This window comes from Mastacembelus armatus, chromosome 19, assembly GCF_900324485.2.
Source record: "Mastacembelus armatus chromosome 19, fMasArm1.2, whole genome shotgun sequence".
Lineage (NCBI taxonomy): Eukaryota > Metazoa > Chordata > Actinopteri > Synbranchiformes > Mastacembelidae > Mastacembelus > Mastacembelus armatus.
The window spans coordinates 18,247,877-18,273,731 of record NC_046651.1 but is presented as its reverse complement, the minus strand read 5'-3'; the positions used below and the strand labels follow the sequence as shown (position 1 = coordinate 18,273,731).

The window sequence follows — 25,855 nt, the reverse complement described above, 5'->3', positions numbered from 1 at the left end:
ACACTGCACCTGGATCAGTGTCACCAACGATGCAGTTTCTCACAATAAACACCAGGATTTTAATCTCAACGTGAAGGAATCGGCTGCAGAATCTGTCACAACACCTGTAACTATGGTAACTCCAAGAAACGTTTGGCTAAAATGTCAAAAACGAAAGTTAAGACTTCGAGGTTTTTAACTAACTGATTTTACCAAAGTGTTACTGTGCTGTCGTAGCTGCTTTAATACTAATTTTGCTAATTTCTTTCCTTGCAGTTCCTCGTTGTGTCCACCAGACGTCAGTGTACGCTGGTGTCTTTAACTACTTTATTTTGAAAAGACCGGAAAGGTTACTGCATTTGCTGCATTGACGCTAGTTTTGCTAATTTCTTTCCTTGCAGTTCTTTTATTTTGAAAAGACCGGAAAAGTTACTGTCGTTGCTGCATCGACGCCGCCTTTATTAATCTGTCCGTGCAGTTCCTGCTGTGTCCACCAGAGGGCAGTGAGTCAATGTCCAGTTGATGAACAAGTTTGTAACAGACAGAAAAAGAGAATCACGGACAGACAAAACATGAGCAGCAGCAAAAAGCGACATTTTCTTGTTAAATATGAGCATTTAAACACGTTTAGCACAGAAATATCACTTTGACCTACCTCCGTTTCTTGAACTGACTGTAAATAGAAACAGTCGATTCTTTATTCATTGTTCCAACAAACTAAATGATCATTTCAGCACATGCGCAGCCTCGGGTTGGTAGTTGGCACTAATCTTAGTTACAAACAGATTCGTCTTTTTATTCTATTTTTCTGTCCACGTCAATTCTGCTGTTTGGACTTTTATAGAATTTATAAAGCCAAAAAAAGTCCTGTAGAAATTAAACTGAGGCCGCAGGAAACCTGGGAGATCCATTTATTATTTGTAACATATGACTTACAGCCTCTGTGTGTTTTCCACTGTGACGTGTCTGAACTGACATCAAATGTTTGAAATTTAACCAAACATGCTAAAATAAATGAGGATGTTCAGATCAGTGTCTGGATTTCTGGTCTGTCAATCAACTCAATAGCAGAAGGTGAATAAAAATGTTATGGATGTTTTTTATAAAGGTAGATGATACAATTAATTATCAATTATATCTATTATCTACCCATAACCATGGTAACAGTATATGTTTAAGTAAAAAATAATATTTAATAAAACATATAAATCTAACACTGATGGGGATGAGTTCAAATCAAATTTTTGGTCCCCAGAGAAAAGCCCTGCCCTCTACCTCACGCTGGCAATAAAGAAAACTGATCAGATTTAAGTTTATGCATAAATAAAAACTGGCACACTGTTCAGAAAAATCTTACAAATGTATTTGCACATACTTTCTTTACATACATATTTACAGATATGCTGGATTACACTCATAGTTTACAGCCCTGCCCATTATACAAACAGAAGTCTGCACAATATCTCCCAGAATCCACTTCTTTCTATATCATAAAGGCTGAATCATGAGGCGCAGAAAACTTAAACCAATACGATACCAGAGGGAGCTGTGAGACTACACCACAACAAACTACACTCAGTTTAACTTCACTAGCACCTGCTGCCTTTTTTAGCTCATGCATTTAAAGGTGAGGCCTTATTGCTGCCTTCACTTACTGGAAGATTAAATGGGTCTTTCTGTGTTAGGACTGACTGAGTTACACTTTGCACTAAAAAGAAAAAAAAATCTAAGCTTATTGTCAGTACATGTTGCAAAAACATTTCCTCCTATAGATCCAGTTGTTATAGAAGATTTATTATAGCATTAAGAATAATGCAAACACGCTCAAATCGCAGACCTGCACTCTACGATTCCTCTTCTTTAGACAGCGCCTGAAAACACAAACACCATGTGCATTCAGACTCTTTGGAAAACCCTCAAACATCCTGACTCTTCTGTGTGTTCTACTGAAAAAATCAAGTCACCTGTTTGAGGAACTGCCGTCCAAAATAATTGGTAGCCATGTTCTTTAAGCTGGTCTGCCCTCCAGCTTTACACCGCACGTATCCATAGAGGTTGGCTCCTTGTAACACCACACCCATGATCACCACAGGCTGAGTGCGAGATGAGAGTCAGTCAGCTTCAAGTCTGACATCACTTTATATTTCTACCTACACTTCATTTATATCTCTGCCTTCTGAAGCATATACTTCATGAATATACACAATACAACTCATAACACTGACCCATGAACCATCTTCTGTCATATTGTGTTATGGCAACAGTTTATTCAGATAAATTAAAAGAGTAAAAATATGACTATAGTTCCTGTTTATATGAACCAATAATCGTCTATATACAAATAACATGGTATAGATATTTAAATCCCACAGTACTCTACACGTATGAACAAATATACCAACACAATTTACTGTTTCTCTGAACATTTCAAAGGTAAAAGAAATTTTACATCCTTTAAAGATTCACCAATTAAAACCTAAAGTCAAACCTCCATGAAAAGACTCAAACCATCAATGAATGTACTGTGGGTGTATCACAGCCTGAACTGTATGTTCCTCCTCCAAAAACCATCAGTGATTCACTAAACAGTTGCTACAGTTTTCAGCTTTATCCTTTAAATTTCACAACTTACCAGCCATTTAACCTTGAAAGAAAAGAGGGTGCTGAAGACAAAGATGACCCAGACGACTGGACAAATAATCAGCCCAAGCCAGAAGATTCGTGACTCGGAATCTGAAGCTTGGTGCTTCCCAGTACCCTGAGGAAAACAGGATAGGTCATCTTTCTTCAAACACTAAAGGAATCCTGACGGTAAACGGCCCCATTCCGGGTCTCGTGACAGAGTAGTTGGTGTGGAGCCTCTTACCTTCCTCGACTCAAACACCCAGTGGCTTTGTCCGTCATCGTCCACCTGGTTCCACCACCGCAGCCCAACCATCAGCCTCCCAGTGATGTTCTGACAATATGAGCCATTTATTGCATTTTAACCAACTAAGGATTCATTTCATTATTGACTCATTATTTTTTCACTCAACAGCCACTGTCAGACAGCCACTGCTTAAAGTAGCTCACAGCGATCCAGTAACAGCAGGGAGAGACTCACCTTTACAGTCCAGAAGTCACACGAGAGCAGGAGGATGATGGTCACCATGCAGGCGATGAAACTCCTACTCAGAAACTCACAGAGCAGGTACACGAGGACGGCACTGACCCTGAAGAACAGGTGGAAGAAGGACGCCACTGGGTGCCTGCTGACAAACACACACACAATCTGTTTTATTGACCCACGGAAACATCCAGTGAACAGTCACACGCAGCAAAGACAAGGATCAGATCCTCACAGTTAAGAAGCTGGAACTTTGGTGTTTTTGGTGAAATATGCCTGAATCATTGATCAGTAATCAATAACCAATGATCAGAGACACTTAGCATCTTCTAAACTTACTTCATGTTTGTCTTCTTGGGCCTTTTACCTGCATCGTCCTCCGCATCGAACAGAGACACGTCTTCATCGTTGGCGTCCTGAAGACGAAACAAACTCATCTTTGTTTACATGTTCACAGGTCACAGGTCACCTGAGCTGTACCGGTTACTGCGTATTTAAAAGAATACTCTGCGTACTACTTAAAACTACTACACCACGTTACTAGCAGTACTTTGCGCAGGCGTAACTCGTGTATATAAGTAGTATATAAACATGTATTAGTAGTATTGTTAGTATTATATCCAACACGCACTGTACATGGTGGGCTTGGCAGCAGCTAGCTAACGTTAGCTAACGTTAGCAGGTCCAGTTTAAAGAAGTGCCCACATTAAAACCATTAACGCTCCTGTGGAGGGTTTTCAGACGCAGACCGGATCTTTCTGTGGTTTGGAGTTTGTGTCTGAAGCTAATTTGACTTTGACGGAGTCAAAACTGTTTTTGTTTTAGCGTTAGCGTTAGCTTTAGCATTAGCGTATACAACAGACGCTGACGTTAGCTGGATCGTCAGCTTGACTGTGCTGAGCTGATCGATTGATTTTACCGCCTGTCGGATCGATCAGCTCAGCTGTTCGATATATTCGCACATAAAACAATGAAAACAGTAAAAACATTGTCTCTTACTTCTGTTAACATGTTGAAATGGGACCAGGCGCTTCCTGCTTACATGGGTCCTGGATCGTGTAGTCACGTGACTCTAACGTGCCACGTAAACTGTTACGTCACTGGAGTGTTACGTCAGTTTTTTTTTTTTTTTTTTGTGGTTGGATCATTTGTATTATAGTGTGTTGTGGTAAACTACCGTGTGTTTGTTTTTACTACGCTGATATTGTCTCTTGTATAAATATCTTGTGTTAAATTAACAAAGTGCTGGTGCAGGAAGTTTCAGCCTGGACATGATTTTAGGATTTTCATGCCTAAGACATTGGCACAGTATCTGTGACTGACTGGTCCTGGTTTCCTGTTTATCCACAGGACCATTTCCAGTGATCAGCCCACGGTCTTTCAGGGAACCTGGTGTCGTGTTGACTCTGAGCTCAAACTGAACAAAACAGTTTTTACTGCAAACGAAGACAAACATTTTTATTTGCAAACAGAAAATACGGGACATTTATGAATTCACAGTGTGATGACAAGTACCCATGAATATAAATATGACTTGAGCCTAAGTAAACGTGAGATAGATGCACAGTTTTGCTGTAAACAAGTTTAATATTTGGAGTCTTCCCTTTATATTTCAGGACACAGCCTGTTACTGGGAGAGAAAAGATTATGGGAACACTACTCTTCTCCTGTTGATCCAGTTAAATGATCCAAAAATAAAAAGACTTCTTGCTATGCTGCAGTTTTTGAAACAACAGCTCCGTTTGCATCTGAGGGGGGAGGAGAGGGGCTCTTGTGCTGTAGTGGCTCCCCAGGCCCCACCAAACTGACGGTATTCTCCTTCTTGGACAGCCAGAAAGCCGGATAAAGAGGCTCCAGGAACTCTGCCTTGTACTTGTGGATGAGTGTCATGGTGTTGCCCACACCGTAGAAAGCCAGGAGGCCTTCTGTGTAGTCCACGTACACCCCGATACGAGTGAACTTCTCCGTGCCGAGGGGGGTCTCCACGTCGCTGTGCCAGGTGGAGAAGCTGCGTCCATTCCACTGGAGACACCAGGAGAAGTTGTTTCCCGTGATGCAGCTGTTGCTCTCGTTGCCTTTGCGGTCGATGCTCTTGTAGGTCACGCCGACGTACACGCCCTCGCCATTGATGTCTACCTCAAAATAGTGGCGCCCCAGGTAGAAGCTCTCCGTGGCCAGAACCTGGCGCCAGTTCTCAAAGCGCTGGGGTAAATCGGGGTAAGGATGCTGCCAGGGCGTGGTGTTAGTCACCTTCTTGTTTTCTTCTGTCAGGCGCAGAAACTTGTGAGCTGTCTCAGCATCAAGACTCAAGTTGGCAACATCTGGGAGAGAAATATTAGTTTACACATACGTGCCACATAACACTGCAGGGATGGGGGCTATTCAGCCGACGCGAAGGCACCATGACCAGGTTAGATCAAATCAAATAAAGCCAAATGACTCTCATTTATTTGGCAACGATAAACAGACAGAAATCAAAACACCAGAGAAACTAGAAGATAAGCAGATTGTTTTTTACTGCTGCTTTACCTTGGATTCTTATTAGACAATCTATTAAAAACAAGTATGTGATTGTCATGTTCAATTTGTTTTGGCTGGTATTTCAATAAAAATTCCTCAGTGCCAATGGTAAGAAATTCTGCTGAAGTGGGATCCAAGGAGAAGGTTTGATTTAGCACATTTCTAATGCAGGAGTGCTGGTTGTGACCTGTCCAGGCCTGTAGTACAATGCAAGCTCTAAAAAGGCTCCAGCTCCTTTTGTGTTTAAACAGGGTCAACGTTTCCCAGAAATGGATGGATGAAGGTTTTGATTCATGTATTTTCTTTCAATAGATCCTACCTTCAGCCCGCAGGTCATAAACATGTTTTCTGTTTTATCTTTTGCCAAATGATCCTCTCAGCTCTAAAAAAGCATGAAAATGAAAACTGTTCTCTTCTTCTTCTTCTTTTTTTTAAATTAAACAACTTACATTTGAGGAAGTCAGCCCGCGTCACTGGATCTGGTATAGTCAGGTGGTATCTCGCTGCAGTAATTGGATGAACTGTTGTTTTTATTCCCATTTTGTCTGAAGCGGAAGAAAATAAATGTCAGCGTCTGATAAATGAGCACAGTCACAGGTATTTGCTGTGTAGGTGACGCATGAATGACACATGTTGCTCTTACTAACGTAGATATTAGATATTTAGACTCAGGTTAGTTTCTGAGCTACGGTTTGACAGCTACACTGAAGAATCTTCTTGCGTCAACATGCAGAGAACTGTCTGCTGGAATGTGGTTTTCTCTGACACCTTCACCTCCACTGTTTGTTCTTACCATTTTTGCATGTCTCCTTAACTTTCTCTATGCACGAGGACTCCAGCATGGCACAGAGCTCCTTCGTGGAGTCAACGATCACACTGCTGAAGGACTTCAGTTGGTCCATCAGGCCGATGTAGACCCCGGGCAGAGAAACGTCGCTGGCTTCTTTCTTCCACACTGAATACTCCTGAAAAAACAAACCAGGGTAACTTAATTCTAATTCCTGGTTCATGGCCATTTCAGTCAAAATATAAACAATGTCCCTTTTAATTTTCATTTTCATACTTATATTTCCTAATAATATAATAAACCATTAAAAGCAACATAGACCTGGATAAGCAGCAGAAAATGGATGGATCAGTGCATGAATGAATTAATCACCTAAATAACTAATTTATCTAAGATCCACATATGAATTTAACATGTTTAGGAAAATGTTGTGGTGAGTTTTCAGCCAGTTTCAGTCCAGAAACATCTTATAAGTAACATCTTTGCAAACAGCTGGCTAGAAAAATATTTAAGGCGTGTTCATTTGATGAGTCTTCTTTTCTCAGTTTTCAGTTTCAGTTTCACTGCTTTTTAAACCTTTGACACCAGCTCATACCCAGGAATAAGAACCAGGAATAAGAACCCAAGGAAATTTGCAGCCTGTATTAAGTACTTTAACCTGAGAAGCTAACTGCTGATCCCTCTGAGGTTACCTGTAAGAAATCCACATCATTTTTATTTCTGGAGATTTTCTCCATCTGTGCCTGAGACTTCTTCAGGTCCGTGCACCTCTGCTCCAGGTGAACCCGGATGCCCTCGGCCTGCTTCAGCGCCTGCCTCTGCTCATTTTCCAGGATCTCTGTGACCTCCTTCTTGGCCCTGTCCACCATCTCCTGCAGCTCCTCGAACCGGCTCTCGATCACTGCTTGTACCTCAGTCACCGATTGCTGCAGAATAATGACTTTAATTAGTTACATCATGCAGTAGGGACTGCGCCACTCATTTAGAAAGCCTGGGAGGAAGTGATGCCTCTGACAGGAATGATAAATAATATGCAAGAGAATGCATCATATTATTGAACCAACTGCAATCAGTGAAGAGACACTTGTTGTGTTGTTCCACCCTAAACTACATGAAAACATGGATTTCCTCCCACACCCTGGGGGAGGCCTGTCCGGTTTGGGCGGCTGACATATGTCAGGACGTACAGGCTAGTGGGTCATGTTGCATTGAACTATTATGACACTGATGTGACACACACACACACACGCACACACACACACACGCACACACACGCACGCACACACGCACACATACCAGTGTCATGCCAGATTAGTCAGACGGTGTGTTTACCTCAATGGAGACTGTGTTGAGTTGAAGTTTGTTGATGGCGTGCTCTGCCGCTGTTGCCGTCTTCATCATGTCAGTCTGCTTGTCCTTCAGTTCCCTCTGTGAACAGGAAAAGCACAGAGTTCAGTTTGTCTCCTCAGAAACAACAACACATGCTGTCAGGCGGAAAAATGCCTCAAAGTGCATGAATCTGCAAAAGTAAACATCAGGAAAACGGCCTTATCTACTTTCCTCCACTGTGGAGGAGTCACACACCCTGGTCTACACGCTAACCTGTTGGAGGAACATTGGCTGGTTTTCAGCACTGACTTGTTCTCACATTCAAATCTGAATTTGTCTGGCAGGTTCAGACAACTCCACAGATAAAACTGTACAGAAACTGAGGAGTGAAATACTTTATGGGTCATTTGAGCCAAACAGAAAGTCTACGTTAAACCTAACATTTTTAAAGTTTCCATATTTGCAGTGTCAGAATTTTGTATCTGGACTTTGACATGTTCTTCTTCAGACATTTATTATTATTGTGATTTGTACACGACTAATTACTACAGGTGTTATGATGCTAATCTCTTGTTTGACACCGTGACAAATAATTTCTATTGTCCCCAGAGTGAATGTGTCAAACAGCTGCAATAAAAAAGACCTAAGGTTTATTCTGTCCGTGCCTCAAGTGTATTAACTACATTCCAGTCATGTTTGGAAATCTCCTTAAAGAGGCACTTTACTCTGCTCTGAAGGTATTTCAGGATCTTCAAACAGCTGCATGAAAAGACAATCTGTCTGCTGGGCAGTGAAAAAGACTCTTATCCAGTTTCTCAAGTTGTGTAGTTGCAGAACTTGTATTACGAAGTGAAAGGCTTTCAGTGATTCTGGTTTCCTGAAAATGTTGGAATTTATCCCTAAACACTGGGGAAAATATGATGCATGCAAAGAAAGACAGAAGATGAAAATCAAACCAGTGAAAAACGTATTAAAAAACAGCAGGATTCTTTAGTTGTTGTGAGAGGAGCAGTGTAATAAAGTGTCGGCTTCTCAAAGAGCTGTGGGTATTTCTCTCTTAGACAAACTGACGCCTGCAGTGACGCTGGGACTGACTGTTGTGCAAATACATGACAGACACAAAACTGGGACTAGGTCTACGCCCCTGAAAGCCAATCTGCAGGCGACAGGAGGATTAAACAAAGCAGGGGTGTGAGTGTTGAAGTGGAAGCTGAGCCCTGAAGTTAAAGGACGTCATTTCTCTCTACTCGTCTCTGTCCTGTGGGAAGTGTCTGAGAGCAGGGGAATAAGTTAATGTCCTCATTTGATTTAAACTTCACTATTTTTCTTTCACTTCCTGTTTTCTGTGCTTAGAAAACTAGAAGTTACACAACAAAAACAACAGGGCATTAAATGCACCGTACAATATGTGAGTAGCAGCTGTGGGATTTCACCTGCATGTTAGTGAATGAGTCTCTCAGCTGTGTCGCTCCTCAGCTTTAATGAAGCTGTAACAGGTGCAGGTGACACCAAAGACACTTTAGCTGCAGCGTTCTCTGAGTTCTCCAACAAATCAGAGTATTGATTATAGCTCATCTAACAGAGTGAGGAGCTTTACAGTGCATGTCGAGTCACAATTACTGTTTTAATCTGAATTAGTATTCAGAGCTGATGGAGCTGAGGACTAGATCCATCAAAGCTCTGTGGACTCCTCAGTTGGAGAAAGGATCAGTTAGGAAACGATGTAAAGATTTGATTTAACGTGCTGTAGAACTTTATTAGAGATTGTTTTATGTCTTTTTTCGTCTATTTGCTCAAAGTGCAGCACATTTCACCTTCACCACAGACAAACATACACCAGAGAACCATCAAACACTCGGAGAGGTTAGATGTGAGATAAAAAAAAAACCACAACGGAGACTTGTGTAATCCAAGAATGTCAAGGACTAATGTTCAAATACTGCTGCAGGACTGTTTCATTACTTACCTAATAAATCATTTACCCATTTCATTTGTGAAATGTCAAAAAATATGTGAAACAAAATCAGTAAAAAAAAAAACTTAGATCTCATCCAAAGTCTGGTTTTGTCTGACAAATACCCCAAAAAGGATAAGAAAGAAAATGATTTCTTACAGAAAATACTTTTTAATTTTATTTCTTTTGATCTTTGGGCTCAATGATTCATACAAAAAGACAAACGTCAGTTCGATAAGGAAAGTAACAAAGAACGTGAGAACAGTAAGAACCACTTGCCTCTATCTGCCTGCGAGCCTCCACCACTGGGAGGGTGTCGTGGCCCCCGTGATCCTCCGTCACACAGTCCTGACAGAGGCAGCAGCTGTCAGCGCAGCAGAAAAGCTCCAGGGGCCACTTGTGGCTCTCGCAGGTCCTCCGCTCGATGTCCCTGAGCGGCTCCACCAGCCGGTGGTTCTGAAACTTTGGCTTCTCCAGGTGCGGCCGGAGGTGGACCTCACAGTACGACACCAGGCAGGTGAGGCAGGACTTGAGGGCCCTGTGGGGGCTGTCGATACAAGAGTCACACACCACATCATCGGGCCCCAAAGGTTCCTCCGTCTTCGCCTCCTCTGTTGTTCCGTTCACCTGTTTCTCTGTCTGAGGCTCTGCCTGTGTCTTCTCCTCCTCAGGTGGAGTCACATCTTCTTGGGTTTTGGTCTCTTCTGGCTTCTTGGAGTCCTGAATCTGCTCCTCTTTGAACACGGGAGCCTCAGCCTCCGTCCTATTTTGTTTGACATCGTCGGCAGGTCCAGGCTGGTCTGGACTCTGTGGAAACTCAGAACATGCTGCACTTTTGTCCCCACAGTCAGAGTGACCAGAGGCTTCACTCCGCTCACCTGCTGCACACGGCTGCTGATCAGAAATGGGAGCAGTTCCTACAGCTGCTGTATTGGCCATGTCTGCAGTCCAACTCTGTCAGCCTGCCCGCACCTCCACTCTCTTATAGTCTCTGAAAAAAAACTGGTTCGGCCACTTCTGTCAGCTGCCTGGTCCTGAATCACACAGAAGAGCCTGGAAAGCCACGCCTAAACCACATGAGCGTCAGCCCAGAGACTCATAGTTTCAGTCTAAGTGTTATCCAACCCTTCAGCAGCACACGGTCACACACTGCATACACACTATCCCTGAAGGATAGAGAGGCTGCAGGGTGGAGTGAACCACGAACACAGAGGTGTAGGGTTTCATTCCCACACAGGCATTGTTTGATCATGACCTGGAAAAGGTCTTTGCACCATCAGCAAACCTCATCTCCAGTGTTTCCACTCATGAACTGTTGTTGCTCTGTTTCATCTGTTCATCTGCTTCCTCTTTACTTGTCTCTGCTATTCCAAAGTGCAGCTGCGTTTTCCAGCTGCAGTGAAGAAGAAGTGAAGCCAAAGAGCCGCTCCAGGGCCGACAGCGCCACCAAGTGGCCACAGAGTTTACCTGGGACTCAAGTTCTCTGCTGAAGTGCAGAATGACAGATATTTCTCATGTGACCCACATACACGAGGCCTCATGTGGTCATGTGATTAATCATGTGTGTTCAGCCAATCAGAGACATGGATTTGACCTGTGTTTGGCCCATTGTTGTGAAACAGCATTTTTTATTCTCTGTGCAGTGTTTTTATAATTTATACAGATGTTTTTATTTATCACTTTTATTGTTTGTTTTACTTAATAATTCATGTTCTTATTTTATTCTAAAAATCAATCAACCAAATAATCACATGATTTCATGTAAAGGACTTTTCAGTGTGAGCTCTTACTGTTTTCTGTTATTGTACTGTGCAAACACAAATTGTTTTTAAGGTCAGTTTATTAACGGGGCATCTTTAACAATCAACAGGGAGCTCCCAAACCTAGAAATAAATGAAACTATTGGGAATCTGCAGAAACTGACAAAAACAGAAAACTGACATGACAAAATTAATTTGACTGACAAGCTCTGATAATATGAGACAATGTGTCCATAGTCAATAAAACAAATTTGTGAAAATTGATGATTAAAATGTATTATTATCTATCAGAAAATGAATGCCACACACAGACAGTGCAGTCAAGTGAGGACACACACCTGCACTGATAACAACACAAACATAACAGGAGCTGTCTCACAAAGCAAGCACATTGAAAAACAAAAAAAAATATATTCAGGACATTGCAGATTAAATTGTTAAAAAAAACTCTGTTGTGTTACAACTATCTGGAGAAGAGGAATGTCTGGATAACTTTATTGAGTTTGTTGTTATCATCTTATCTCCAAACTCAGTGGGGCTTTAAAAACCTTTAAAAAAGAAAAATATGCTGCAGACCAAAGCAGCAGGGGCCAGGTTTTATTTCTGCAGCTGGAGCAGAAACATAAATGCAGTCAGACATCACATTTTATCTGGTTTTTCATCCCAATAATTTCGCTTGGAAAAAAGCAAAAACACAAGCACAAGTACACAAGTTTTCCCTTCCAGTTGATTTAAAATATCATCTATCTATTAAAGCCCATAAAATATATTCATATTTATATCCTACACATTATTGATCTATTTCTATTCCAGTGCATAGTTTCTACAACATTTACCTTAACATTTTTTTTACTGGTGCAATGAATTAATTTCTGCATTTCTTATGAAACATGACCCTCTGAGTCTCCTCATGTTGGGAAACCAGATCTTCAACAAGTTGCTTCATGAGACAGACTCCAGGTCAGTTCAGGAGTCGTTCCTATGCCTTTAAATGCAGCACTCATGCAACGTTCATCAAGCTTCAGGCTGATTGCTTATCTTTGTGTATATATAATGATTTAATGACAAGATTGTCATGTTAATTTAGCTGCTAACGTCAAAGCTTAAATACACAGATCTTTAATGTTATGGATTCAAACGTCTCCTTTTGAGGTCAAACCTGGATGGGAACACATCAGCAGTAGTCCATGTTTCTTCTTGAGCAGCAGCACTTAGTGTGCAGCGCGTTTGTCCTGCATCACTGCACGCCAACCAGCTCGGTGATCGGAGGAGCAAACACCATCAGCTCCTGGTATCTGTGGAAGAAGAGCTGCAGGCGGGAGAGGTAGCTGTCCTCCTGGTAGGGGAGCTGCTTTTCACTCAGGTATTTGGACACAACAGGCTTCACCTGGAGAACAGGGGAAAACAATGGATTCAACAAAAATTAACAATCCAAATTTGGTTTCTATCAAACAGGAAAACAGGCAAGAAACCACTGAGCACCATTTATAGCAAACACAAGAGGAAACAAATGAAACAAACAGGGGGAAATGCCCAAAACATCAGAAAAATGTGAAACCCCCTACAAACACATGCAAAACTGCAACAAACATCACAGCTAAAAGATGTAGATGTAAAAAAGATGTAAAATAAGCACAGAGAGGTGGAAAACAACAGTATAATGACCATAAAGTTGTTTTAAGTCAGCAAACCAAAGTATTTCCAAGACTTACTCAGACAGAAAAATTCAGATTTTTGACAGGATGATACTTGCAAACAAATAACAGACACAAGCAAAGTCAAGGAAATTCAACAAAATTAAATATACAGCATCTGCATTCACATCTGCAACAGAAACTAATGCATGTACTGGGCAATAAAACATCTGAAGTCTGTTTTTTTGTCTTCTACCTTTAAACACATGTTATCGGACAGGAAGGGGAACAGATGGTGCTCCACGTGGCAGCTGATTAGCGAGTGTCCAAATGTCCAGTCCAGCATCGGGTTCCGTGGCAGGTTCAGGACTCCGTGGGTCATCTGGTAGATCCTCTTTGGTCGGCAGGTCGGAGAGAACATGGGGAGGCCAATGTGCTGTAAATGACAGAGTCCATAGGGTCCATTTCATACATTTCTGCTGTAATTTACTCAGATTATTGCAATGGCTCAAACATTACATTACACAGTGCATATGAGATTTCAGTGTTTGCTTGGTTCTGAGGGCCATGGAGGGATTATCATCAGACCTCCTGGACCCAGGCCAAGGGCCCTGAGCTCTCAGGGAGGTCTGAAACACCAATCTAATACAAAGAGATGGAAACTGGAGACAAAACTGCCCTAAAGACTCAAAGGTCCACTATAAATATCACATGGTTTTAGTTTTAGGAGGGGTGGGGGGGCCCTTTACCTGTCTGTGCACAGGGGCCCAATTTCTCATAATCTGTTGAAGCTAATGGACCAAAACAAGAAGAAAACTGCTGCAATTTAAAAAAAATGAATGAATTACTGCACATTGTGACTGTTTCCTTTTTATAGTGTGCATCATGTGAAATCTGTGTTTTTTCACACTTTTTTTTTTTTTAATAGAGGCAAGAAGGCACTGAGTTCAGGGGGAATAAGGCGGGACAACAGCCAAGAACAGCACCAAGAGGCAGGAGAGACCAGGGTTTCAGCCCGACCCCCCCAGAGAGAACAAACACGTTCTCTTAGACCCTCCACTTCACATCAAGAGTCTGTGTTTTCTAATCCACCTTCACACACTTTGATCAGAACAATGCACAATGACCTGCAGGACTCAGGCTCCATCTGGGAAACTCATGCTTGAATTGTTCCTGTTTATCCCTTTAGTTCACAGACCGGCCTGATCTATGAGGACACAAAGCTGCATTCAACCCGAGTTCCCCAAAAGGCCGTCGAACAAGAGATGCTCACATAACCATTTGGCATGAAATGACACCGCCAGCAGTCCATCAGATCCCAGAGAGGTGGACACATGAGAGTGAACTCTGCATTTCTTTTTCCAAACATTCTTCAACAAACAAATCGAACACATCTATAGCCACAAACTAAATGTGCTTATATGACAAAACAGGAAACAAGTTTGTAATCCTTTAAGACACTATTCCAATTTAACAAAGTAAACAAGCCCCTGCTGAACATCAGTCATTGCGAGCATGTTCGCAGTAAACATGTGCTGGACATGAGCAGCACTGCAGGTGTTTCTCACCTGGAAGATGTTGACATGGATGTAGGGCACAGAGAACATCGCCCTGCATATCAGCATACACAGCAGGGCGCTGGGAGGTGACCTGAAGCCTGAGACGTGGATCAGCAGCCAGTACTGTGAATACAGGCCCAGTGTTACCATCAGGATGGTCCTAATGATGTGGGACTTAGACTGTCCTTTCAGGTGAGCTGCAAAACCAGAGAAAACATCACATGCATGAGAATAAACTCACAGATAAGTGAGGAGAGACGAGGTAACGCTGGATCGAGAACTGGATCATAGGGTAAGAAATGTCTCTCTGCTTTATGCTGACAGTCACATTTAATTATTAAATATCTGCGTAAACCCAAACTGGCCTGCTTTGGTCCTCTTACCGAGCGCAACGAGTGGGGTGAGGACCGGCACAGCCAGGGGAGCTATGAACAGGTAGACGGTGCGAGGCAGGAAGGGAACCTTCCACACGCTGGAGTCGCCCAGTCCAATGACATTAGTATGAGCATGATGCATCTTAACGTGTCCGTGCACGCCGGCCCGTGCCGAGAAGGACCCGCAGATCTGAGAGGATGCAGGACACACACAGACACACACATGCACTGATGGGCCTGTTCGTGAAATGCAACACAAAAACAACCAATGGAAATGATCAAACAGTAAAGCCAAAACAGTTATTGACCATCTACACCCTGTTTTTTCTGTTTGCTTTGCTGAGCAGCTAATAATAATGATGACATGCAAAACTCCCCAGCAGCCATATAATGTGTTAATTATTAAGCTTAAGGTTTCTGGTACCAGGTCTTATGTTAAGCTAAGCTAACAGGCTGCTGTCAGTGCTTTGTATTCACCTCCCACACCTGAGAGTGGGATCAGTCCTCGCATATCTCTAAACTCAGTGGGGCTTTAAAGAAAAATATGCTGCAGCTAAACATTATTCTCCTGCAGAGCTGCATGTGAGAGCAGCAAAACAAAAACAAGCTTTGCCTCAGTCTTCAGTTTTTTTCTGAACACCTCACCTCGATAAAGAAGATGGTCCAGAACCTGCCCCAGGCCTGTGACTCGCTCAGGGCCCCGTGGCTGGCCAGATGTGTCCCCTTCACGGTGATGACGGCGTGAGCCACACCCATCAGCAGCATGCCCGCTAAAAACCACAGGATCCGAGAGGAGGACAGCAGCAGGAAGGCTGCAAGACAGAGCACAGGGAACAACGATCATGTGTGTGCGAAATGTTAAAGAGGTGATGCATTGACGTCCAACGCACTTAAGAAAGTCCATGCACTTTGCTTTTTACCTCCTCCTCTCATTATTGTTTCACAATCTGTGAGGTTATTGTTCAGTGCTTCACTGGCTACCTTTGAGTTAATGTGTGTTGATGTGAAAAATGAACAATCCATTCATGCAAACTCTCTGGCCCAGGGGTCCCTGACCTCTCCAGCCAGACACAGGCCTGATCAGGAATCTAACCAGGACTCTGGGCCAAAGTGCAGGACCAGCAGACCAGCTGACTGACTTTGCCATTCCCACAGAAACGCTGCTGTGTGGGAAGATCAGGGGAAAGAAGGAAACTTGGAGGCGACTGTGCTGCTTTGCACACCAGTGTGCACAGACATGATGGCATCAGTGTTTATATCTGCTGTTTCAAGAAAGTTCCCACATTATGCAGTTGGATGATAAAATCACTAATAATTAGAGGAAGCATCGATGCAGCTGGACCGTGAAAACAGACTTGACTTCATCAGCTCCCAGTGAAGCTTCTCTGACTGGGTTTCATATTTCACATGTTCTCCTCCTAACCTAATAAAATGGTGCTAATACTACACCTCCTATTTCAAAGTGGCCTATTTCTGGGTGATAAGTCTCAAGCTCTGTGATACACAATAACAGATGCTTTCTCAGTCTGACACCAAGTTCAACTCCGATGTAAACATGAAGATACTTGATGCTTCAGTCGAGGAAAACTCTACTGAAACTCTGCTCTGTTCTTCCTGATTACCTGCAGCCTCTGGTCTGGCACAGTGGTGATAAATAAGTAGATGGTGGTAATGTCTAAAGCAGACATCAGGTGCCTTCATTGTTAGGTAACGACTCATTTGTGCTGTTTAAACAGAGAAAACAGTGTGTTCTGCACACAAACATAGTGTCCAGTGTTAGAGCCTCAGTCTCAGCTCGAGGAGAATGAGCCAAAACATCTAAAAACACCACGAACAGATGAGAAGCTGCTCTGAGCCCTGATCTTAATCCTGATCAGTGTGGAAAGAGCTAAAACTTAGGAAAAGGCCACATCTGATTATTATTAAAGGTCCATTTTGTTTTCATTTGTTTGGCTATTTAAAAATAATATATTACACAGGAATTACTTTTGTATGTTTCGGCTTATTCAGGTGTGGTCTTTCTTTTCCAGGTGGAAGGGGACCAACTCTTTGAGCCATGTCTGTAGGAAAAGCTGCTGCAGTAATGACGCAGCAACAATCAGCGGTAAGTGCAGACACGTCGACAGGTCTCGATCATAAATCAGGCATGAAGCAGGTCCTGTGCTGCCGCTAAAGGCTGCCAGCTCCTGGGATCAAGTGACATGAGACACAATAGACACTGGTCCTAACTAGGGTTGGCAGCTGACCACCAGTGACCCAGACACATGAGACGCAGCAGATACATGAAAAACGTGCAGAGCAGTTATGACGACAGTGAAGAAGAGCCGCATCCGTTTTAAAAATGAAAGACTTGTCTTCTGGAAAGTTATTTGGTTTCAGATTAAGACAATCAGGACTGAAGTCATTACACAACAGACAATTTGGCCACTATATACTGATAATTTAACAAACTAAAAGAAAAATTCATTTCAACATTTCCGTGGCAGCAGCTGCTCATATATGGATATTTGATGTCTTTCTAGTATTTTTTTGGAAGTAAATTGAATATTCTGGACTGTTTGTTGGACCAAACAGGACATGGAGAGACCACCTTTGGCTCTGATGATAAGATAGAGATCAGTACAAAAACACAGATGAATCAATATCAAAAGTAACTGATAACTGCAACCGCAGATGATTATCCTTGGACTTTACCTTATTTCTTATTCAATGTGGAAAAAAATACGCTTTCATTTCAATGTTTTGAGTCATTTTTCTGGAGAGTTATTAGGAGACAAAAATGAATCAGTCAACATTTCATCTATTTCTGATTCCTGAATATGAATCTTTTATAGTGTCAGAAAGTTTTAGGACTTTCAACTGAATATTTTGGGGTTTGTAGGACAAAACAAGACTTTTGAAAACACAATCTTTGGCTATGAGGATGGATATTTTTTTAAAATTAATGGCAGATATTTTATAGCCCAAATGATAAAACATCCTCCAATATCACTGCAAAGACAACAGATTGATTAACATTAATATGATGGTAAATGAGTCTGGCATGAGGTTTTTAATGAGGTGACACCAGCAGCTGGTGGAGGTCCTTACCAGGTGGCAGACAGAGGAAGGCTGCTGCCAGGATGCTGCAATCGATCCCCCTCTGCTCCCACCAGCTGCTCTCTTTCACCACCTCCTTCACCAGCCTGGTCAGCTCCATCATCAGCGTCTCCTTCTCCACCTCTGCACCAGCTGCCCCTGCATTCTGCACCCACTCTCGCCTCATCTCTCCAGTGCTGGACTCTGGCTCCTCTTTCCTCTGGACTAACATCGTCCCATCCGGTCCTTCCCTCCACTCTTCCTGTACATCGTGCATGTCAGCTCCTGTGCTGCTGAAACAAACTCACCATGCGGGTTGTGTCCTCTTGCAAGCAACACGCGCTAAAAGTTGCCTAAACCCCAAGCATGACGTCCACAGGTCACAGTTGGCATTCTGAAAGTCCTCACTGGCTTGCAGCATTGTCTGGGAAGCCCGACCCCCTTCCTGGTGTTTCAGGAGTCTCCATGGACCCTCCTCTCCTGCCTCCTCCTCGTCTCTCTCTCAGCTGACTCCTGATGCAATCCGGCCGCAGTAGAAATTTAGTTTCCCTGTATCCAAAGGTGTGATGTATCCAAAAATCCTCACAAACTGCAGCAGCTGAGCTCAGACTTGACCTCCCTCTCCTCTCCGGTGTCTCATACATCCCACCCCCCTGGTGTTTCTTTGTGTCAGCTCCTCTCTCCCTCCCATCTCTGTAACCTTGGCAAACGTCCTGGGAACGGAGAGGGAGAAGGGAGGGCCGAGGAGCACGTTACCACTGGCTGCTGCGCTGTTTCTTCACCAGGGGGAGGGCAAAAGACAAGATGCTGCAGCACAAGAATGTGCCCTGCTAGGTGCACTTTGTTTATGTTGTGGTGTAGATGGGACTATCTGTGAGCTACGTGCATATATCTGGTGTCAGTGCTGCTTTTTCTGGACAGAGGCCAGTGTTCTGGGCTTCAGGCCATGCTGACTGCAGAGCACTCTCTGAAATACAGAGTGTGTATTTTTTACTCCACAGGACAGCAGATAATGCAGGGACAGGAACACAAGAACACCAGGCCGTCTGGCAGCTCTGCTTACATCCTTCAACTGCCTCCAGCCTGTTTTGCTCTATTCCAGCACTGCTCAGCATTAGGACGCCTATTAAAGAATCTATGTCCATGTCAACAAGCACGAGTACCACCAAACTATATTTGAGACCTATTTTTCGTGTTTTATCTGATAAACACAGCTCGGTTTAAAGTGAATACATTCACACATAAAGCAATAATCATTTTCATTTTATTTTAATAAAGGATAACTGTGTTTGTGGGTACAGCCTCACATTATTACAAAAACACATTTTTACCAAAAGAAAAATGTACATTCATACTCTCATGTGCACAGACAGACAGTGAAGCCAAATAGTTCCCAGAGCAACGTGAGACATTAAGTCTAACCTAACACCCGCTTAACCTGACAGTAACAGTAACACCCCACAACAGTGTCTGCAGAACAAAACTGTTATTTTTACGTGTGTAGTTACTACTGTTTATGTGCTGTGGAGGAAAATAACATGATTAAGATCAGAAAACTGTACAACAATAACCTAATAAACACATTCAGAGGATTAGATACATCCATTAATACAGACAACACAAACACAGTACAGACTATATCCATGTGTTTGTATATGTGGCAAAGCTTTCCATTAAAAAAAAGTTTAATATTTATTTTCCTAGTTCCCGTCAGATTTCATGTTGCCTTCACTGAGTGTTGGAAAATAAGAACAGCACATGGAGCCAGCTACATAAATTAAAAAAAACAGCTTTAATGTTATTTTAAAATGTAAACAAATAAAAAAAAAAACCTTCATTATGACTGCATTCTGACAAAAACATTTCTAATCAATCATAACATACACTACTGTCATGCTACTAAAACATTTGAAGGCCTAAAAAGCCATCTTGTTCTCTCAAAATTCACCACACGATGGCGCTATTACATCAGTAAATGTGGCGTTCAGTTTCCAGGGTAAAATTATTAATGTTGAGGCTGATACTTTTTATAATATAAATATAATAACAAATAATATAGATATATATAAAACATAAAGCTAATACTGGGTTTTTGTAGCGTTCAATCTTTAAGAGCTTTTCAACACCACATAAAATGTTATTTAATACCTGTTTTAATAACATTATTCTCATTACTATGTGGACAATTTATTGATTTTATATGATATTTATCATCACTGCCCAGTATGTAAACAATAATTCTTGGTAATATCATTTGTTAATAATTAAACACAACCAGGACTGGATGAGCAGCATCAAATGGATGGATGGATTCATTAATGAGTTGCTTTATTTAAGTTTCACATGTGAAGTTTTTAATAAGGTCCTAAAATAAAAAAAAACTTAAAAACAGAAGAAAAGCAGCCGATCAACAACATTTACCGTGATTTAGTTAGATGCTGCTGCAGGTGGGACATGTGAAATATCTTATGAATGTATATATCTGTTTTTCAGTAGCTTATGTATGACAACAAAAGTTTCTGTGGTAGGAGCAGCATGGTGCAACTAAATCTGGATTACTCCGTACTGACCTTAAAGTTCAGTGTCTTCAATGGCCTCTGGCTCCTCTAGAGTGTCCAGGCGTCTCTTGCAGGCATCCAAAAGTTTCTTCCTGGGGCCCAAAGGGACGTGGATGCTGGTGAGGTCCTGGTCTGAACAAAGCAGCAAGGCCTCCAGGTCAATCTTCTCCTTCCTGAAGATCGGCATGAACTCACTGAGGCTTTGAGAAGCCAGGAAGGTTTCCAGAGGAGTGTTCTCTGGCTCCAGGTCCTCATCCAGCCCAATGTCAGGCTCCTCCCAGGGCAGCTCCTGCAGGTTTCTCTCTTGTAGACTCAAAGCGCTGCCAATACTGTCCTCATCAAAGCTGGGTGACCGCAGAGGTACGTGTCCACGCAGACGAACATTAGGCACCTGGCCCACTGGTTCACTCCCTGCTACACTCTCTTCATCCCGGGCCCCGATCCCAAACGTGCCTCTGCTCATATAGTTCCTCCTGAACACCATGGTGCCGAGCCCCGGCCGAGTGAACAGGGAGTCCCGACCAGAGTCGATGCTGATCTCCGAATACGCAGCCTCATGGAGGCCTGGGTCACTCATGGCACGGGGGACAAGGTCATCGTCACTGTCTCTGGGGAACATGTCACGTATGTTGAGCCGTGACCTTTCCTTGGGGTTGGCGTAGGTGCCCTGTTTGAGGAACATGACATCATTGCCGAGCTGCAGGCCGGACAGCGAGCGCACACTTTTCCTACCGTCTTCGTAGATCTTGAACGTTCCATCAACCTGCTTCTTCTTCTCCAGCTTCTTCTGTATCTTGGCCTTGCCCTTGGCTGTGGACTGCAGGGTGGCCTGAGAGCAAAGACACACATTAGGTATTAAAATCTGCTAAATTCAATTCAGTCCACTTTGAGTAAGTCACTTTTCATTCATTCACTCCATGAGCAGATTGGATCATTTGAAGTAGTTCGCCTTATGGTCCAGCAGGTGGTGCTCTTTTAATTTACTATAATCTGGACCTCTTGCATGACTGATTGACATGTCAGTAAATGAAACTACCAAATATAAAGGCTGACACTAGAGAGCAAAGACAGCAATATTTTGGATTAATGACTGTGTGGAAAAGGCTGCTCACTGTCAAATCAACATCAGAGCATTTTAGCCTCTTTCAGCTCATTGTTTTGGTTTCCCTCTCAGCATCCACACAAAGTTGGTGGTGAACACTGCAGAGCACTCAGCAGCTGAAGGGCCAGATAGTTTCCCCAAACTGCTGATCAGCACCTCACCGAGGTTAAAAGGTGAATACTGGACTCAGTAGGTGGCACAAACACAAAACAAAACACTGAAGCACATGTGTGTTTGCTCACACACTTTATACAGTGATAACACACACATTTTGTGTTGACAGGTTGTTCTGCAGTGAATTACCTCTGCTTTAAGACATAAGGGGGTTAAATATTTAATTCTAATGAAATAGTTTATAAGGATTTTTAGAAAGAGCAATGAAAGAAAACATCTGTGTGAGCTAAGTGAACAGCTGGATCTTTATACTCCACATTAACACAAAGTCAAAGAGCAGCCACCTGTGAGTATGGCATGTTGGAGGTGACCGTGTTAAACCTGCGGCTCAGAGTGCTGCTGCTGGTGTAGCTAGAAAAGCTAATAGCATCCAGGTTGTCTAAAGCCACAGTCTCCTTCATGAACCTCCTCTCCATGCGTTCACGGTGCTTCCTCTGGAGCTTGGCGCACTCTTTGATCCGGCGCTCTGCGGCCCGAAACGCCCGGTCCTTGAGTTTGCTGACCAGCTTTGGGTTGAGGGTGATCTGCTTGGCAGCGATGGAGTCCAGGTAGCGAACACAGTCCATGTGGCCCTTGGTGGCGGCCATGTCCAGCGGAGTGTGGTAGTCATTGTCCAGACACCACACGTTGGCACCGAAAGCCACCAGGAAGGACAGGCAGTTGTGGTGGCCGTTGGCAGCTGCCAGGTGAAGAGGTGTGTTCCCCCAGATGTCGCACTTGTCCGGGTCACCTCTGGAAGAAAGAAGAGGACATCTCTAAGAAATACTGTTACTAATCTCAAAGGCCTTTCTCATGCAACTTCTGGTCTGGGGGTAAAATCCTGATACTGACACACCAGTGTTCCTCCATCTATTGGGCAATAGTTTGAGCAGGGTGTTTTTATGATGACATCCAGGTCATTAATTCTGACTCTGTGCTTGTCAGGGTTTTGTTAACTTTGTATGATGATTAGACTGCAAATCCAGATGGACTGGAAAAGTCTGTTTCAACTGTGAAACGGTTTGGTTAGAAAATATCAAAAACATATTATTACTTTCCTTCCTTTTTCTCAGCTCACTCTGTCTGGGTTTCCTTCTTTTTACTGAAAATGACACAAACAGACTTTTCACACTCAGTGTCCAGTTTCTCCATCTGTCCTTATTTTCTGGAGATTCAATAACAGCAGCATTGTTTTGTATTGGTTTTCCAGGCTTTATGCTAAGCTAAGCTAAGCTAACACCTTCATAAGGATGAATTCATTTCACCTCTTCCTCTTTTCCCTCCTCCCACATGGCCGGGCCGTGACTAACACCTGATCAATAATTGAAACACTGCAGGTTAAACATGACAGAGGTGAGTTTGCATTATTCATTGGACACACCAAGAGTCTTTTTTTTGCACACACCTACACACTGTTACCACACACCAGGGCAGGGTCACCACCTTTCTCGGCATGAAACCCTGATTTCATTTCCTGTCTGCAACGACACATCCTGGCAACGTGTGTAAATATGATATTAGATGTTAAATCAACATAGTATGGGGTTTATTTTCAGGCCCAGAGCATCATATCGTGCTTTCATTTATTTCACGGGCAGCTGAACTGGCAATTAGGCAGCTCATATTCCAAAGGTACGACAGAGGAATCGCACCCAAATATCTCAAATAGTAGTGTGACCATCAGCAGTGCTGCCAGGAGCTGTGAGTCAGAGGTCACACAACAGTCAGCCCCCGAATTTTACACAACCACTTGTTGAGCCGAGCGTACAACCGTAGTACTTTTTGAATAAAATCCGTCTGTAGCATAAGCCAGAGCGACCTGTTAAACGTACCTGTTGAACCGAGCAAGTCTGAGTTCTGTTAATTATGGTCAAGTTTCTGTCATGCACACAGCACAAGAGCAGGCGACACCTGGCAGCGTCAGTATTTGACCATAGACCCAGAAACCAGTTGGACTAGATTCAAGCTCTGAACATGCTTGAAGCGAAAAACCTCAGATAACACACGTGGACATAAACAAAAAGAAATACAAAAATAGTAACAACAATAAATAATACATACAAGGTGTTCCCATAGGGGCCTTACTGTGCCCTGCATACAGGAATAAAACCAGAACCTTGTTGTTTTAGGAATTAAGGGTCTGTGCTTTTGCAGACCTTGCAGAACCTTATTCTGAAAACACGCAGCTGTGGAAAGATTGTGCATAATCAAAAAATAAATAAAAAGTGAAAACAAGGGAAAAATACAACAGTGAAATAGATCTAGAACTACACTCTTCTTCTTTCACTAAGCTTTTACAGTGAAGTCTGGTGCAGCTCAGCTTTAGTCATCTCTCTTTGCTGCATCCTGCAGGGTGTGTTGGAGGAAGAAGGCGCCCTATCCATCATCACGACCTTTTCTTCCTCTGCAGCATCACAGAGGTTATAGCTCGCCGTATAAACCTGCCACCAGCAGCATGACAAACTGTGCTCCAGCCTGCTGTTGGTCTGCCGCCTTGGAGAACAGGCAGTAAATATTACGCTGCTCTTTCTGCTTCTTAAACCCTGAACAAAGGCGACTTTGATAAATCGCCTGCTTTACACACCCACTGACAAACATGTAACACAGACACAGTCTGATTAAGGTCCAGCTTCAAAGTGTGACAATCAGTCAGTCAGTCGATATAAAAATGGTTTCTGTTTAGTGACTGATTCAAATTTAGAGACTCACCTGCTACACAAGGAATCACCTGTGATATTAAATGTACATGTTATCCTACTCAAGTGTGTGTAAGTGTGTGTGTGTGTGTGTGTGTGTGTGTGTGTTTGCTGCTGTGAGTGACCTTTCTCTGTAATCAGGCTGTTAAAATGTATAACCCTCCATCTGCAGCAGCTCTGATTAGATTAGTGATGGAGCAGAAATCAGCTCGGGTGGTGCGGTGCTTCTATTTCATGAGCTGCCACAGATCAGTGAGGTAAAGTTGTAATACACAGGAAACGGACACGTATTTTTATGTGTAGCTGCATTATTCATTCATTTAAGGATGATTTTCTTGCTTATACACGTTTTTTTTTTTTAATCTGAAACTTGTCAGATAATCAACAAACTCTCATGTCTTGTTTTGTGCAACCAGCAGTTTAAATTTTCTTATTACCTACGACACAAACACTTTTTAGAAATTAGAACCAGAGAATTTTGGCATCCATATTTTCTATTGATTATTTGATTATCAACAGCTCTATGATAAGATGCTGATGTGAAAAGTAAATAAATAAACCCACTGACAATAACAATAACAAGTTATTTGACATGTTTGTGGCTCAGTTTGAAAGTTCCTTTTAACAGCGACACAATGACTGGATGAAATCATTTCCTACTGAAGCTCATGCATCTGATTCTGCAGGGCTCTTCACAGATTCTGGACCCAGGTCTCTGGACTCACCCTCTCCCCACGATGAGCCGGAGCGCCTCCAGGTTGCCGTGGTACGCGGCCCATAAGGTCGGTGTCATCCCATCCTCATCCGGTGTGTTCAGATCCTTCCGTGTGGCCTCCTTCAGCAGGTCCAGGTAGCCGTCCCGGGCCGCCCGGTGGTACCGGTCGTTCATGGCGGCGGCCCTCGGCTCACTGTGGGGTCGGATCCATGAAGGACTCGAGGTTTTGGCCCGTTATCTCTCCAACTCTTGTCCTGGGACTCGGCAGGTCCGGAGAGGGCGCAGGGCCTGGAGGAGCACCGAGCGAGCGGCAGGCTGGTTGCTAGGAGACGGGACCGGGCGCGTTAGCTGTCTGACTGGGCGGGACTATAATGAAAGGACACGCCCCTTATGTTGGACCCTGTGAACAGAGTAGAACATAATAAAATAAAGGAGAACACATTAGAACAGAACAGACCCGGATATAATACAAGCAGCCTGACACAACAGTATTTAAATAAACGCATGGATATAAAATATGTTTTTCTAGATTTAGTTTAGTCTACAGGTGA

General features: G+C 43.0%; 4 protein-coding genes across 6 annotated transcripts; all 4 read right to left on the bottom strand.

The window, feature by feature from the left end:
• Positions 1–1,320: 1,320 nt before the first annotated feature.
• tvp23b (trans-golgi network vesicle protein 23 homolog B (S. cerevisiae)) lies at positions 1,321–4,398 on the bottom strand. 2 transcript variants are annotated; one of them, XM_026314815.1, is made up of 7 exons: positions 4,085–4,398; positions 3,425–3,501; positions 3,083–3,230; positions 2,846–2,935; positions 2,612–2,737; positions 1,944–2,072; positions 1,321–1,850 (listed from the first exon to the last, which is right to left on the bottom strand). In XM_026314815.1, the coding sequence occupies exons 1-7, from the start codon at positions 4,094–4,096 to the stop codon at positions 1,824–1,826; spliced, it is 609 nt and encodes a 202-aa protein (XP_026170600.1). In that variant the 5' UTR covers positions 4,097–4,398; the 3' UTR covers positions 1,321–1,823. The 2 variants fall into 2 exon arrangements, with proteins under 2 accessions (XP_026170600.1, XP_026170601.1); XM_026314816.1 differs by having other exon boundaries at positions 3,083–3,227.
• Positions 4,399–4,515: 117 nt separating this feature from the next.
• Positions 4,516–11,024, bottom strand: trim16 (tripartite motif containing 16). Of its 2 annotated transcripts, XM_026314813.1 has the most exons (7): positions 10,080–11,024; positions 9,955–9,998; positions 7,725–7,820; positions 7,085–7,318; positions 6,399–6,570; positions 6,055–6,150; positions 4,516–5,406 (listed from the first exon to the last, which is right to left on the bottom strand). In XM_026314813.1, the coding sequence occupies exons 1-7, from the start codon at positions 10,612–10,614 to the stop codon at positions 4,796–4,798; spliced, it is 1,788 nt and encodes a 595-aa protein (XP_026170598.1). In that variant the 5' UTR covers positions 10,615–11,024; the 3' UTR covers positions 4,516–4,795. The 2 variants fall into 2 exon arrangements, with proteins under 2 accessions (XP_026170598.1, XP_026170597.1); XM_026314812.1 differs by having other exon boundaries at positions 9,955–11,022.
• Positions 11,025–11,528: 504 nt separating this feature from the next.
• On the bottom strand, positions 11,529–18,357 carry fads6 (fatty acid desaturase 6). Its single transcript, XM_026315638.2, has 6 exons — positions 18,093–18,357; positions 15,648–15,814; positions 15,012–15,192; positions 14,638–14,825; positions 13,326–13,505; positions 11,529–12,822 (listed from the first exon to the last, which is right to left on the bottom strand). The coding sequence occupies exons 1-6, from the start codon at positions 18,355–18,357 to the stop codon at positions 12,673–12,675; spliced, it is 1,131 nt and encodes a 376-aa protein (XP_026171423.1). The 3' UTR covers positions 11,529–12,672.
• A 2,255-nt stretch (positions 18,358–20,612) lies between these two features.
• Positions 20,613–25,588, bottom strand: ush1gb (Usher syndrome 1Gb (autosomal recessive)). Its single transcript, XM_026315881.1, has 3 exons — positions 25,315–25,588; positions 22,199–22,646; positions 20,613–21,467 (listed from the first exon to the last, which is right to left on the bottom strand). Exons 1-3 carry the CDS (start codon positions 25,476–25,478, stop codon positions 20,652–20,654), a joined length of 1,428 nt encoding a protein of 475 aa, XP_026171666.1. The 5' UTR covers positions 25,479–25,588; the 3' UTR covers positions 20,613–20,651.
• Positions 25,589–25,855: the final 267 nt, after the last annotated feature.